Genomic DNA, 14,790 nt, shown 5'->3' with positions numbered 1-14,790 from the left:
TTCAACTACTGCGATAGCTGAATGCCTTTGTCCATATAAGGGATCTGTTGGAACGTCATAAACGTGATTACTTTCTGTTTTCCAATTTTAGAACCCCTGCTCTAGAAAAGCAGTCTGAGATCGTATTAAAATTATAATCAACAAATATACTACTTTCCTTTCCATCATACCCAGTTTAGTTTATTTTAAACAGTGTCCCCTGTCTGATTGCACAACCCATTCATGCATCATAGCAATATTCATTATATATTCAGCAATATACAATACCCCCCCCCCCCCCCCCCCCCAAAAAAAAATCAACAACATCAGAAGTGATATTTTTTATTATTTTATTTTTATTTTCCACTTTTTAGGTATATGGTCCTAACTGCAGGAATAATATTGAAAGATAATCCACTGAACATTTGTTGGTAGGAATTACAAAGGGGATGAAAACACTTCAAAAACATTGTTCTTTAACAGCCGCATTTAACAAGAACAAAGTACAAAAATGCAAAAAATAATAAAGTGGAATGGCATGTGTGCAGCAGCTGAATTGGTGTGCTTTGCTGTGAATGTGGAAGTAGATCAATAAGCTGGCTTAGAAGTCAAGATCATCTGCTTTGACCTTCTTCTCCTGAGACTCAACCCAGGCCTTGTTGATAGTGCGTTTCATGTCATCATCTCCATCGGTGTAGATCTTCTTCAGTACGCTCATCAGCCCCTCGCTTGGATCAGCGTTCTCATTCGAGCTGGGTTTGCTGAAACAGACATGTAACCATTTTATGACTGATAAACATAATTTGCAGAACCAAATTTGGTACAATGCTAACTAACTCTGATAACAGTGCATACTGCAGTCAAATATTTTTTCCTCTCATATTAAAATAATAATAAACATAACTCATGATTACAAATGTATTATTTTTATTTTATTTTGGATCATATTAATTTACATTATAATATTCATTCTTTTTATGCATAAATCTGCACCATTCAATTTAAAATCTTGTTTTCAAATAAAAAAATTAAAATAGGAAAACGAATAGAGAATGAAAGTGTGCGCATTTGACTCACTCTTTCTCCTTAGACTGTTTTTCTACTTGTGTCAAGCATTCCCATTTTTTTGCCGACTTCTTCTTGCACATGATAAGGACCGTGTCTGTTTTTATCTGTAAACAAATAAATTGTCAAGCTATTTTATCTATCCAATTTTATCCAATTTAGCAACAGAATATACAACAACATTAAGAACGTGACAAACCTTTTTACTACTCTCTGCAACAATAATGGGAAATAAAAGGTTGTTGACTGTCATTTGATGGTTCTTCCCATCCAGATCTTTGACTAGAACATTAAAACCTCTGTAAAAACACGAGAGCAGTGGTTACACTTATTGGCCATTAAGAACACCATGATGCAAAAAGATTTTCACCCTCTTAACCTGGTAAATACATTTTGTCACATGACCATATATCTAGAGAGACTATCATTTACAAGTGCCTGCAACTGAGAGATAAACAAGCAAACAGTAGCTAACATGTAACTTTATGCTGAACTTGTAAAAATTAACTTTGTCAAAGCAAATTTATGCACGTCTAAAATTATATATCATACGTTTTTAAAGAATTTCTCTCCCCGACTGTGGATTTTAAATAAATAAATACTGGACACAATAATAAATAAGAAATTTGGGCAACACTGAACAATACCATTTCGTTTGTTAACATTAGTTAACTACATTAGTTAACATGAACTAACAACACTTCTACAGATTTTATTTATAAAGGTCCATTTTAATTTCATTATTTACTAATATATTTGTAAAATTAAAAGTTGTGTTGCATTAAATAATGCACTGTAAACTAACGAACCATGAACAATTAAATTTACTAACTAATTAATAAATGCTTTATATATATATATATATATATATATATATATATTGCTCATTGTTGTTAGTTCATCTTAGGTAATGCATTTACAAATTTTAACAAATGAGACCTTATTGTAAAGTGTTGCCGAAATATATGTCCATGGTTTTACCATAATAAAAATGATAACACAAACCAAAATTCAGCAATATTTAATGCGAGACCACACCTCTCTGTGAAGTTAGCCTCAACATTTTCAGCTGGAATACTATGCACTCCTTTTAGTGTGATGTAGATTTTGACGAACTTGTCAGATTGGTCCCATCCTAAAATAGAGACAAACGACATGTGTAGCCTATTAGACAATGTGTATCACGGTGGAATAGCCTATACCTATTATCATCATGAACGCACCATAATTGTTGATTTTGACTGTGTATCCTTTGAGTGTTGTTTCAGTTTTGTCCCCAGAGTCTTTCTTGGCTTGCTGCAGTTTCTGCTCTCGTTGTTTTTGTGCCAGCTCTTTCTCTATTTTCTTCTGCTCTTGCGTCAAGACGTCCAGCACGCGCTGTCGTTCACATTTCTCTATCAGATTCGTGATCTCTTTCAAATCACTCTCAAGACCGGCGATCTAGAGACAAAGTCACATCTGATATCAAGCTCAGGATATTAACATGCTCATTACAGGATAGGTGAGTTCAGCAGCGGTCAACTCACTACCTACTAATATTTAATTCACCCAACATATCCCATAAGATATCATAGTAAAACATGAGTTTCATTCACATTTATAAGCTTATTTATGCCATTGCATAGGCGCTTACAGTGCAATAACGTTACAGAATAAACCTAGCAGATCGCTATATTCTCACTACATGCCATTAAAATGACTAAAACACTGAAAAACAGAACATTATACCAATTCATTGATGTCCATCGCCGTCCTGGAGAAACTATCCACAACAATTTTATCGAAGTTATGAAAATGATCTTTGCTTTCAATCCGTCACCGTGTCCACTAGTATGCAGGAAGCGCTGTTTCTTTCTAGAAAGATTCTTGCTTCCGCGTTATGTCAATTCAAAATAAAAGTCCTTAATAATTCAAAATAATTCTCACAAAACCAAATACGACTAATCAGATTATAGTTACTTTTTGAATTACATTACTGCAAATTACATTATCTATCAGGCAAAAAAAAAAAAAAAAAAACTTTGTGTTTGTGTATATATATATATATATATATGTGTGTGTGTGTGTGCGTGCGTGTCAATGTCATTTATTTATACAGCACTATTAAAACAGCACATTTTGACCAATGTGCTTTACATAATCTCAGTAAAAGACAGAATAAGACAATAGTAATACAATTGTGTATAATATATATATATATATATAAATACACACACATGCCCATTATGCCCCAGATTTAAGAATGAAAATAAACCGTTTATCAAGCACAAAATATTCTTATTTAGCTAAAATGTACTAATTTACTGTTGCTTAATGTAAGGTGTTCATCTGTAAATGCACAGATTAGTGAATACATTTTTTCATAGAAACATGAAAAGTAAAATTTCATCGTAAAATGATTTACTTTGTCTTGTTCATAGGTTAAATATATTACACTTTTTGTAAAACTAAATTCTTTTTAAGTGTGACACCAAACAAAGGGATTAAGTAATCCACAATAAGGTTAGATACATAAAACCTGAATAGAGCACACAAAAAAAACTGCAAATAAAAACTGCAAATAAATCACAAAACACAAAAGTAGTACATTACACTTTTTTATTACAATACCATAACTTATATTAGATTTGCCATCAGTCCATCAATGTGAATCAATTTAGCAGAAAATAAAATTCCAAAATGCTTGTTTGTTTTCCAGCTCTGTGTCTTTGCACTTTCGTAAGAATATCTTCTCTTCTAATGGCATAACAAGCTCAAGTTCATTCATAGATTGTAAAGCTCATACACCGAATTACAAGGTTGTACGAATGACCACTTATACAATCCCATGGTTGATCACCACATTGATCTCTGTATTCCAGACATTTGGTTGTGGTCCGCTAAATGCCGAAAAACAATTCGGCTAAGACGCCACCTGCGCTTCACTCCACGTGGACGCGATGTCATCACACACCTGTTGCGAATGCGCACGGGACAACTGTCTCGAGGAAGTGCGGCTATTTCTTTATCAGCTATCTCCTAAATATATAAACATGAAGACATGGCCATTGTTATTATTAGAGCAATATATTTTGACATTTCATTCATTGCATCAAGTCAAAATAAAGGTTAATGACTTTGTAAATAAGTTTAATAGCATAAAAGTATTTATTTTTGCATGATTTTAAAGGCTGTAAGCCAATCACGTAAATAAAAAACTGAGTATAAACTAGAACTGAAGTGAAACCGCAAGACTTTGAATATACCTGTAGCTCTTTTGGCAAAATAGTATTCTTCCTAATGGCATTGATGCGCAGTCTCGTATCTGCATATTCAAATGCCATTTGTCTTCTTTTCACATCCCGTACCATCCTCCAGTCAACATAGTAGCTCCTGACCTGCTCCACCACTCCAAGTGAACTTCTGTAGGCCTGAAGGACATCAGATGAGATTTTATGGTAACACTTTACAATAAGGTCTCGTTTGTTAACATTAGTTAGTGTATTAACTAACATGAACTAACCATGAGCAATACATTTGTAACAGTATTTCTATTTATTAATCTGTTAATGTCAGTTGATTAAAATCCAGCTGTTCATTGATCGTAGTTTACGGTTCATTAACTCATATTAACAAATATAACAATTTTAATAATGTATTAGTAAATGCTGGAATTAACATTAGCTAAGATTAATAAATGTATGAAGTATTGTATAACAATGAAGTATTGTTAATTCGTTGTTCATGTTAACTAATGATAATGAAACCTTATTGTAAAGCGTTATATTTAACTATATTTATATTTTGTAGATTCATTTTCTTACATGGGGTCTTACATTTGTAGATTCATTTTCAGGTCTTACAAAATCCCTAACCAATTATAAAAATACAAATGACTAAAAATGAATCTTTCTGACAGACGTAAACTACAAATGTCACCAGCATATCTTGGTCTAACATTACAGTGTCCAACGGGATCACAATTGAAATACAACACCATAGAAACACAAATGCAATGCATTAAAAGTCCTTACAGACTTTGCATTTACACATTATAAGTTTTACAGTAAATTCACCTGTCTACAAACCGGCAAGGACGACTGCAGAACCCCCATCCCCGTGCCGAGGAGCTTCCATGCCGCCGCCATGTTGATCCAGCACTGACCTCGATGGTGGTTTGCAGGTTGAGAACTGATTTTGTTTTATCATTACTGCCATCTACTGGTCATAGTAATGTTCATGAACGCGGGTGCAGCCTCCGTGTTGCCAAATCCACCTAATGGAAAGGTGGCAGTAGTCTCCTGGACCTGTTTTTCTAATTTAATGTGACACTTTAGGAAGTTATTAAAGTGGAAAGTTGCATGTTAGGTTTAGTGATATATTCATCTTATTTCCAAAACACAAGCTTTGAACTTATTTCGGATTATTATTATTATTTTGATTTGTTTTGCTTGTTTTTCGTAGCAATATCTGGCAACATACTTTCGGCATTAATAAAAAAATAAAAAAAAGCTTATAGACAAACTGTAATTGCATAAAGCTACCACATTCGGTAAGACAAACGCAATGACAATCGTGATTATCTGTAAGAAATGTATAACACTATCAAAAACAATAGCATAATCTGTATGTTAGCCTACAGAATGAAATTTGTCAAATAACTTACTGGCCAGCTGGAAGACGGCTCATGCTGTTTAGTTAACCTTTCACAAAGTCATCATAAAAAACATTAATTAAAGCAGTGTGTTTCTCAACTAGCAATCTATTCAGTCAGCATATTTGTGTTTGATCTGTGTGAATTACAGAAATATAAGACTTGCTAGACCTACTTTTTTTCTATATTTATTTGCACAAAACTCTCCAGAATGTGCCATTTTGGTTTATTTTTCACAAAAAAAAAAAAAAAAAAAAAAAATCCCGGGGGGCCATACCCCTGGACCCCCCTAGTGAGAGACTACCCCACACATAATTAAATCCAAATTTAACCTCTCTCTCTCTCTCTCTCTCTCTCTCTCTCTCTCTCTCTCTCTCTCTCTCTCTCTCTCTCTCTCTCTCTCTCTCTCTCTCTCTCTCTCTCTCTCTATATATATATATATATGCGCCAAATTACATAAAAAAAAAGGGTCACAGCTTAATGTCCATGGGAAATGTGGGTCCAATGGCCTAACCATTATTATAGCAAAATTCTTTACACAACTCACCGGACCAGTGGCGGTTCTAGAGGGGGGGCCAGGGGGGCCAGTGCCCCTGTGACAAAAAGCTTGGCCCCCCTTGTGGCCCCTAAATGTGGAGTTTGAAATAATTTTTACAAAACTGTTTTTTGCTATCGTTGTATGTGTATTATTTTTTTATTTTTCTATCTTTGTGGATTTGCATTTTCACGTGACAATTCGCATCACATTCGCGGGAATCGCGGCAGAATGTTTGAAGAGGTGAGTGCGCGCGCGCGGCCGGGGCGCTCTCTCTCTCTCTCTGCTCGTTATGCACTGTCAAGCGCAGCAAGCGGACGCTCTGACGGGTTTTAGAAGATAAAATACAACCCGAAACTAAAAACAGACCCGGCTTCTATTTGAGACCGGCCTTTATGTACCCAAACCTGTCGCCACACCAGGCGTGTAAAAGAGACAGGCGTCTATTCGGGACTCGGCTATTATTTGAAGTTTCACGGTATGTACGAGGCACTGTGAGCTGACATAGCATTTGTCTATCGTCCTTTCACTGCTGTGTGCAGTTCATAGGTAGGCTATGTCCCCAAATTAGTTTTTGTCTTATATTTATATCATATTATGTTCTTATATTAGAATATCACATCAGCAAGAGTGCCGTTTTCCCGTGCACAATTGCAACTGTGATATTTATGTTATACAACAGTTAAATTAACAATAAGTTAACATTGGGAGTTACTTTTTAGACACAATATTGTCAATATTGTTTGTTTTCCCTTTATTTCGCCGACTAGAATTTCATAATGAAACCGTAGTGAGTCTCAATGCAACACAGCGATGATTTCTTGACTGAAATCCGCGTTTTGAACGAATCACTTGCTTCTTTCCCGAATAAATCGGCCGTTTGAACAAATCGTTTGAATTAATGAATCCCTCTTACAGGGACTTGCTGCCGCCTACTGGCGGTTTTAGTTTCATATTTAAAGTATCCTTTAATTAAAACGTTAAACTTAGAAATAATTTCATATTTAAATATTGATTTGAAAAAAATCTCATAGCTTTATTTATGCTATTGTAAATGGAGTGTATATATTAATGCCACTTCTGTGTCACCTCTGCACTGCAAAGATGGATTTTGATTGAATTAATTAATTTGACTGGTAACAGTGGTACTGTATAATTATTGTATAATTAAGTATTATTGTATAAATAAGTATAATTACTGTATAATTTGAATGTTAGTATTTGACATAAAAGGTGATGCATAACTCTAAATAAGTTTAGAAAAAATGTCCATATATAGGTGAAAATGCCCCTGGAAATCAATTTAAGGTGGCAAATATTGCCCCTTAATTAAAAAATGTATTTCTGTCACTGCTGTGAATCGACCACTGCATAGAATATGAAAAATAGGAATATCTTCGTGAGTCAGCTGTCAACAACAGGCCTAAACCAGCCATGGCACCAGCACAAAAACACAATCAGTAAAATATTATCTAATTATTAACAAAATGTTGAAAATGTTGAAATATATTTTTGTCAATATTGCACACCTCTAATGTACGGTATTAATTTTGATTTCTTTAGGTCTTAAAAAGCCTTAAATTGGACTCTAAAAAGTGTGCAGGAACCCTGTAAACGGTTAGACATATCAAGTCAGTTATTTTCAGTAAATGAATTAATAAGCTTCTTGGTCCCCATTGCTTTTGCTCTATAGTTCTCAAAATGAAGAGAAAGAAGGACATCATGTCTATTACAGTTACTGTGACTAATACTGAATATGTAATGCAAATGTAAAAATATAATGGAAATGCAAATACATTGTTGAATGATTATAAACACGGTATTTTCCCTGTTAATGCCTGCAGCAGTGCAGAAAATGATATGACAACAATAAGGTCTAAATGTAACTGGCCCCTCTAACAGTACAACTGGCCCCAGCTTGGCCCCCCCAGTTGAAATGGGCTAGAACCGCCACTGCACCGGACCTCACTAATTTTCAAACCCTGGTTACGGCCTTGAGTAGGCTACAGTTAAAAAAGGTCTTGTGTGTAATTGCGGTACACAGCCACACAGTGGCAGAATGTAGCTATTAATTCAACAACACTAGGATCCTCTTGTCTCTAAGGGGGGTTTTCAGTTACTAAAAAAAGTAACATTTATTATTTAAATCCCTGCAGGGGGAAAAAACAGCTAAAACCAGCCTACGCTGATTGTCATGGTTTTAGAGGGGTTTTGGACACTACTTTTGACACCCTTTTTTTTTGCTGACCAGGCTGGTCTAAGCTGGTCAAGCTGGGAGACAAGCTAAAACCAACTGAACACCAGCTTGGCCAGGCTGGAAGACCAGCTTAAACCAGCTACTTCCAGCTTAAACCAACTAAGACCAGCCAACCATCCTAGGCTGGTTTTAGCAGGTTTTTTTTAACTCATAGTTTCATTAATTTGTTTTATTAAATTTTATTGTAGGCTACATTGTTGTTTTTTTTCCTAAACATTTCTACAGACCTTCTAAACAACCTTTTGCATCAGTTGGCTGAACTTGGCTCAATTTTACAGGTTGGTCTTCACAAATAACATTTTCAGGAGTGAAAATGCAATGGACACATGAACATCCTGCATAGAAACCTTTGACACATTTTGAGGTCACCTGCATCATGATCCTACACCTGCACTGTGTTAGCAGTTCAATACAAGAGAAACAAGCTCTCTTACAGACAACTGTCTGATTGTAATGCAGACTGGTTGTACAAAATAGGGAATCTGGGCACGTATATAGACATCAAATTTGTTGACCATATAATAGGCCAACAAACTATAAGAATAAACAGAGGAGAGAGCGAAACTTCTGTTTTAAAATTCCTCCCTCACAGCTTGATGTCAGAGGTAAGTTTGCTCATTTTGTGTCTGCTGATATTTTTTTCTTTTCATACTTAATGATGTTTACATTGCCATTTCTTATGCTCATCTACCATTCTGTCATTGCCACAGAATAAATCCCCCAATAAAACAATGCAACTGAAAAGAAGGGGGAAAAAAGCAGACGACAACAAAATAGCAACCAACAAACAGCTCCTTATGTTCTTCTCTGCATGACATTGGTTAGAGTTCAACCCCAAGGCATTCATAAAAAAACTGTTCTAGTAAATTCCTCTAGAATTTCCCAAGCAATCAGCCTTTGTTAAAAGATACTGGGAAAAATACTAACATATGTCAAATGGCACAACTTTATAAAGAAGATCAGTCATGTAATTTAAAGTGGAATACAGATCTGGCAGGGGTCTAGACACCTATATGCTTCTATTAACCGATTATCATGATATGAGCTTAAAATCAATAAACAGGGACAGAAACGAAACATAATTAGTTTTTAACCCATTAGAGCCTGCAATCAACTAAACTCTAAAGGCTCATGTTATTTATTAACAATTTCCATACAAGAAGACAAACCTACGAAGAGGTTTTGACAACTTTGAATTGAAACTGGAGATTATAATTTGGTGATATTTAATTCATGACCCATTTCTGTTTACTCAGAAATATACCTGGCAACTTTAGTGACCACTGAGCAAAATTATTCTCATCTGAATCTTTGCATCAGTTTCTATGGGAGTTTTTAAATGTGATATGTGCCCATCGGTAAATGAAATAATTTTTACATGAAAAATGCACTTTAAAGAGCTCCACACGAAACATTGTGCAAATAATTATATTTTTGGAAATCTCTGGGCATGTGGGCATTAATGCTGTTATTCTAAAAACTCCACAGCACAGTTGTTTATTTTAAACTCACCAATATAAAGCAGAATGCCACACTGTGATGTGCATGCTCTGTTCTTCTGAAGCTGAATCTAATATCTGGAACTCTGCTCTTTTAACATTTCTGAAGCGTAGGCTTCAAAAAATATTTATTAAATTTCCTGCCTTTCCCAGGCCACTTGAAACCCCAGTTGAGATCTAATGAGAGCAATGCTTTCTAAAAACAAAGCAGATTGGTTCTGCACTTTGTTCTTTAAATTATTAAACATACTGTTGTGAAGAGCTTCACTTCATCACTTCAATATTTATATTCAGACATTCAGGCTGATCCCCACTGGAGTGTGAAAATGAGAAACAAACCGGAACCTGGCATGATATGAAACCAAATGAGTTTGAGATTGACATTTTGTTGCTGTTAATGTTTTTAACCTGTGTGAATTATTTTTAACCCAAAATAACTTATTTTATGCTCTCAATTTTACTTTTTCATGAGCTACTTGTGTGGGCTGTTCATTTTAACATCACTATTTAGGCCTTGCAAAGTCAGCATTTTAACAGTCAGAATAAAAGAAGCTGGCAGTATAGCGTTTGTGGATACACTTTTTATACAAGCTCAGAGAATGTGAAATAGAACAACGTTAGCAAAATGATTCAGTCTCTTTGTGCCAAACATGGCTGTTCAACATCTAAGTGCGACTCTCTTTGTTTTTCTGATCAGTTCTCTTGTGCCCTTCAGGTAGAGTTAGAAATATTATAATTACGAGTTCTGTGCACATGAATGACAGAGCAAAGTTGTATTTACAAGTTGCAAACTCGGAATTCAAGATGATAAATGAGTTGCCAAAAGGTTAAGGGACTTGAAACAACGTTTATTTGAAACATCACAGATTGATCTAGATGCTATCATGATGTAAAATATCTAAAATCTCTATAGAGATCAGTGAGTGGAAAGCAAGTCTGTATTGAATTATAAAGGATTTTGAAAGTTATTTAAATGTTACATTCCAATTTTAAAGGTATGATGTACAGAACAGCTGTTAGACAACAAGTGTAAAGTTAATTACTCAACGTTCACAGTCTGCTATATGTGACAAACATTTAGTTTTCATATTATTAGTGAATTATGTATTGAATTCAGATGTTGGTATTTAGTTTTTTTTCACAAAGTAATTTTTTGTTTTGTTTAGGCTACTTCTGTGTTATGTCTCTGACTTGAATGCGTGACATGCTGTAATAATAAATGCCTTAGAGGTTGAGTTTCCCATGGTGCACTTAAAGGCAGCATCTTTCAGAAAGTTCCCACAAATTTCACTTGACGATATTCAAATGTTCCACACATGTAGAGACGCATGTTCTGAGCTCTTTACCATATGTTGTAACAGGTGATTTGCATACGTAACCTCAAGATTGTTTGGTTTCCACGACCTAGCGTTCTGGACCAGTGGCTTTAAATTTAGAATTTTTCATGATTTTTAAAGTTTTCAAGCAATATTGTGGTTAGAGAGTGGCAAAAACATTATAATTTGTTTGGTAACACTTTATTGTCCTTTATTCTACTAACTAGGCCAAATAACTTAACAACTGTCATCAGTCATTAGAGTATTAGTTGACTGTCTGCTTAATATCTGCTACACTTTATTTCCCCAAAATACATTATGTAAACGTATGCAACTATATGTAAACTTATTCTACCAACCCGAACCCTGACCTAAATATCTACAACAGTCAGTCTACTAATACATACTATAAAGAGAGTAAGTTGACATGTATTTGCAAAGTTACTTATAGTTAATAGCTTGTTTTCATATGACGTCACGCCACTGCGTTGCCATGGCGCGAAATGCAAATGGAGGGCAGGAAGTGATTTGCTGTATTTAGAAAGCACTATAACAAACTCAAAATGCCTATGTTTTGCGTCGTTTATGGTTACTTAAATCGATCAAACCACGAGGAGTTTTTATCGTGTACCAAAAGTTGTTGTTCATAAGGGGGGAAATGCAAGAAATTGACCGAAAAACTCCGGGAAAACGGCTTGCGGTCGAAAGGAGCCGAATGGGAAAATGCCCGTGTGTGCCGTGATCACTTCGTCAAAGGTGAGTTAATACAACTTAAGTGGCTATGTTTGTGTAACGTGTAAGTTAACGTGTAGCAACGTTTACGAACTTTGTAAAGTCAAAGTATGTCTGTAAGACGAGGTAGTTGCTGATATCTACCGCCCCGATGGCAGGAAAATCTTTCAATTCAGTTGAAAATCGCTCCTCTTCATAACGTAAGGATCACGTCCAACATGTTTGATTTTTTGTTTATATCTTTCTCTTGTAATAGTGTGAAAAGTAGTACAGTACGGACTTTCCTCCATCTCGTCCATTGCGCTCTTCACTCCCTGCCCTCCATCTGAATTTCGCGCGTCATCATAATCACGTGATTGAAACCCAGCTATAGAATGTCTAAAGTGGACCATTAAAATAAAGTGTAGAATAGCTTAGAATATTTGACAAAATGATTAGCATATGAATATGAATGCTCTAACATTTCCATTGCGCTTACTATAGTTGCAGGCAGCCTTCCAGCTATGAGGTAAAGTCCCTTTTGGACTTGAGGTCAAGGCCTTCCTGAATTATGGAATGTACTGCATTGCTCCCTCAGGACCGTGTCAATCAAATAGCTGGGGACCGAGGACTACCCCTTTGCCGAACGAGTCTATATTTTGTCGGAAGCCCCTGTTCCTCTGTCTCTCCATGGGTCAGTTCATGTTTTTATCTGCCTTTTATACTCGGGTCCTTCTGTTCAACAGATGCTGAGGCCAATGTATAGAAAAAAGAGAATCCATCCATCCTGAAGTCCCATTTAATTTGATCATCAATTTCAGTAAACAAACAAGGGCTCTTAGAATGACTCCCAGCAGTGTCATGTTTTTATTGAACATTCAACCTCTAATCTCAGCACAGAAGCACGACTAGTATTTGATTAATGTTTTGTCCTCGATGCATGCCTGGTTTTGACATTATTAAGAAATAGAGACATCAGAGGGAATGAACTTCGCACGGCCAACCATCACAATCAGAGCGATCCCGCTGGCGCTTTCCAACCTAACTGTTAATCCCATCAAACACATGTAGCACATGGACGTTTATGATGAGTCGATCCAAAATGAAATATAAAATGATAACTGGGACTTTATTCCTCTTTAGAGTTTTTTTTTTACACGACCATCTGTGAATTCATTCAACGGGACCACCAAGGTTAACAGGAAGTGTGCTCTCAGGGCACCCTCTACCCTTTTCCACTCAGTGGAGTGGAGTCACCCAACACAATACTGTAGTAGAGTCTGTAAACTTTAAGAAAGCTTCTTTTATTGAGTCGGGTAATTGAGAATGGTCTGCAGAGAGAAAAAAAACCCTGATGTCAGCATGTGTTTCTGACCTGTTTTAACCATTTAACTAAGAGGATAGATTGAATCTATAGACATTTGGGGAGATCTGCCATTAGAGGCGAGATTGCATGACTGATTTCCTCGTGCCATGGTGCATTATTTTCAACAGTACATCTAAACTATGTGGATGTATGGAGTTGTGGACAGCTGAAGTGTAGTGTTTCTGCACCCACCTGAGTGGGTGGGTAGGGGATATCTAATTTAGCATGGAGAATGTGACTGGTGAAGTACTTTAGTTCATTTGATTAGACTTCTGGAAACATTTCACACATGATCTTGAATTATATCAATCCTCTGGCTGCAATGCAAGCAAACTTTAAGCTACAGTGAGATGTCATTTATTAATGTAAAAGCAATAAACTTTCACTTTAACTCTTTCCCTGCCAGCGTTTTTTAAAAAAGTTGCCAGCCACAGCCGGCATTTTTGATCATTTTCACAAAAGTTGTATGGCTCCAGAATATTTTATGAATACCTGAACATGCAATATGTCAAAAGAAAGAACAGACCCTCTGCTTTGAAACAAACAAACAAACAAACAAAAAAGTTTTATTCTAGCTTCATACATTCCTTTTTTATCAACACTTATATGGGTAAGTTTCATAAAAAAGCAACATTTTGAGCAAAAAGCTGAGCAAATTTGCGTTTTTGTCAAATAATATTTCTGGATCGGATTCAGAATGATGATAGATGGAGTAGATCGAGTTCATCAACACCCCCAAAGCTTGCACTGTCGTATAGCTCATCCTGGGTCGACATTTCATTCAGTAACATTAGGCAGTTTTGATTTATATTCTGTTTAATATTGAAGATCGTATAATGCATCTACCTGATGTGTCATAGCGCCCCCTAGCGCATAACAGTGAAAACACAGAAACACGGAAATTTCTGTCAATGGCGAAGAAGAGTATTTTTGTCTGGTTCTCTATACCAGAAAAGATTTTACTAAGAAATGTACTATTATTTACTGTAATTGTGATACATAGTTTGCTAAAGGTGCACACGTTGTGTTCTGTCATCCGGTTTGTATTTCAATAGTATGAAGGTAAGATCTTATAGATTAGAGCATGCTGTATGTATAACTATGGTTGCATCTGAAATTGCATACTTCCCAGTAGGCGAAAAGCATGTGAAAAGTATGTCCGAATTCACAGTGCTCATAAAACATTAGGCAAAAAGTACCCGGATGACTTACTTCTTCCGGCAAGATTCTGAAGTGTGCATACAATGGACACTTTACTGTCCCATGAGGCCACGGAAGAGGGTTTGTGAATGGCGGTGACGCTGTGTTAAAGGCAGCATATAGCGAATGTAGTACGTCCAGATTAAATTCATACTTCACACATACTACCGATAATTTTTTAATGGTCGTGATTATTCAAAATAAGTACCTATGAGAGTATGCGATTTCG

General features: G+C 35.8%; 2 protein-coding genes across 2 annotated transcripts; both read right to left on the bottom strand.

The window, feature by feature from the left end:
* Positions 1 to 368: 368 nt before the first annotated feature.
* cacybp (calcyclin binding protein) lies at positions 369 to 2,917 on the bottom strand. Its single transcript, XM_056236401.1, has 6 exons — positions 2,773 to 2,917; positions 2,268 to 2,484; positions 2,083 to 2,179; positions 1,244 to 1,343; positions 1,057 to 1,151; positions 369 to 740 (listed from the first exon to the last, which is right to left on the bottom strand). The coding sequence occupies exons 1-6, from the start codon at positions 2,788 to 2,790 to the stop codon at positions 581 to 583; spliced, it is 687 nt and encodes a 228-aa protein (XP_056092376.1). The 5' UTR covers positions 2,791 to 2,917; the 3' UTR covers positions 369 to 580.
* An 814-nt stretch (positions 2,918 to 3,731) lies between these two features.
* Positions 3,732 to 5,185, bottom strand: mrps14 (mitochondrial ribosomal protein S14). Its single transcript, XM_056236417.1, has 3 exons — positions 5,100 to 5,185; positions 4,290 to 4,454; positions 3,732 to 4,062 (listed from the first exon to the last, which is right to left on the bottom strand). Exons 1-3 carry the CDS (start codon positions 5,169 to 5,171, stop codon positions 3,880 to 3,882), a joined length of 420 nt encoding a protein of 139 aa, XP_056092392.1. The 5' UTR covers positions 5,172 to 5,185; the 3' UTR covers positions 3,732 to 3,879.
* Between the last annotated feature and the right edge of the window lie 9,605 nt (positions 5,186 to 14,790).

Source organism: Rhinichthys klamathensis, unplaced genomic scaffold (genome assembly GCF_029890125.1).
Source record: "Rhinichthys klamathensis goyatoka isolate OS25496 unplaced genomic scaffold, OSU_Roscu_1.1 h1tg000446l_1, whole genome shotgun sequence".
NCBI lineage: Eukaryota > Metazoa > Chordata > Actinopteri > Cypriniformes > Leuciscidae > Rhinichthys > Rhinichthys klamathensis.
The sequence above is the reverse complement of the archived record's forward strand: the minus strand, read 5'-3'. Positions and strand labels throughout refer to the sequence as shown.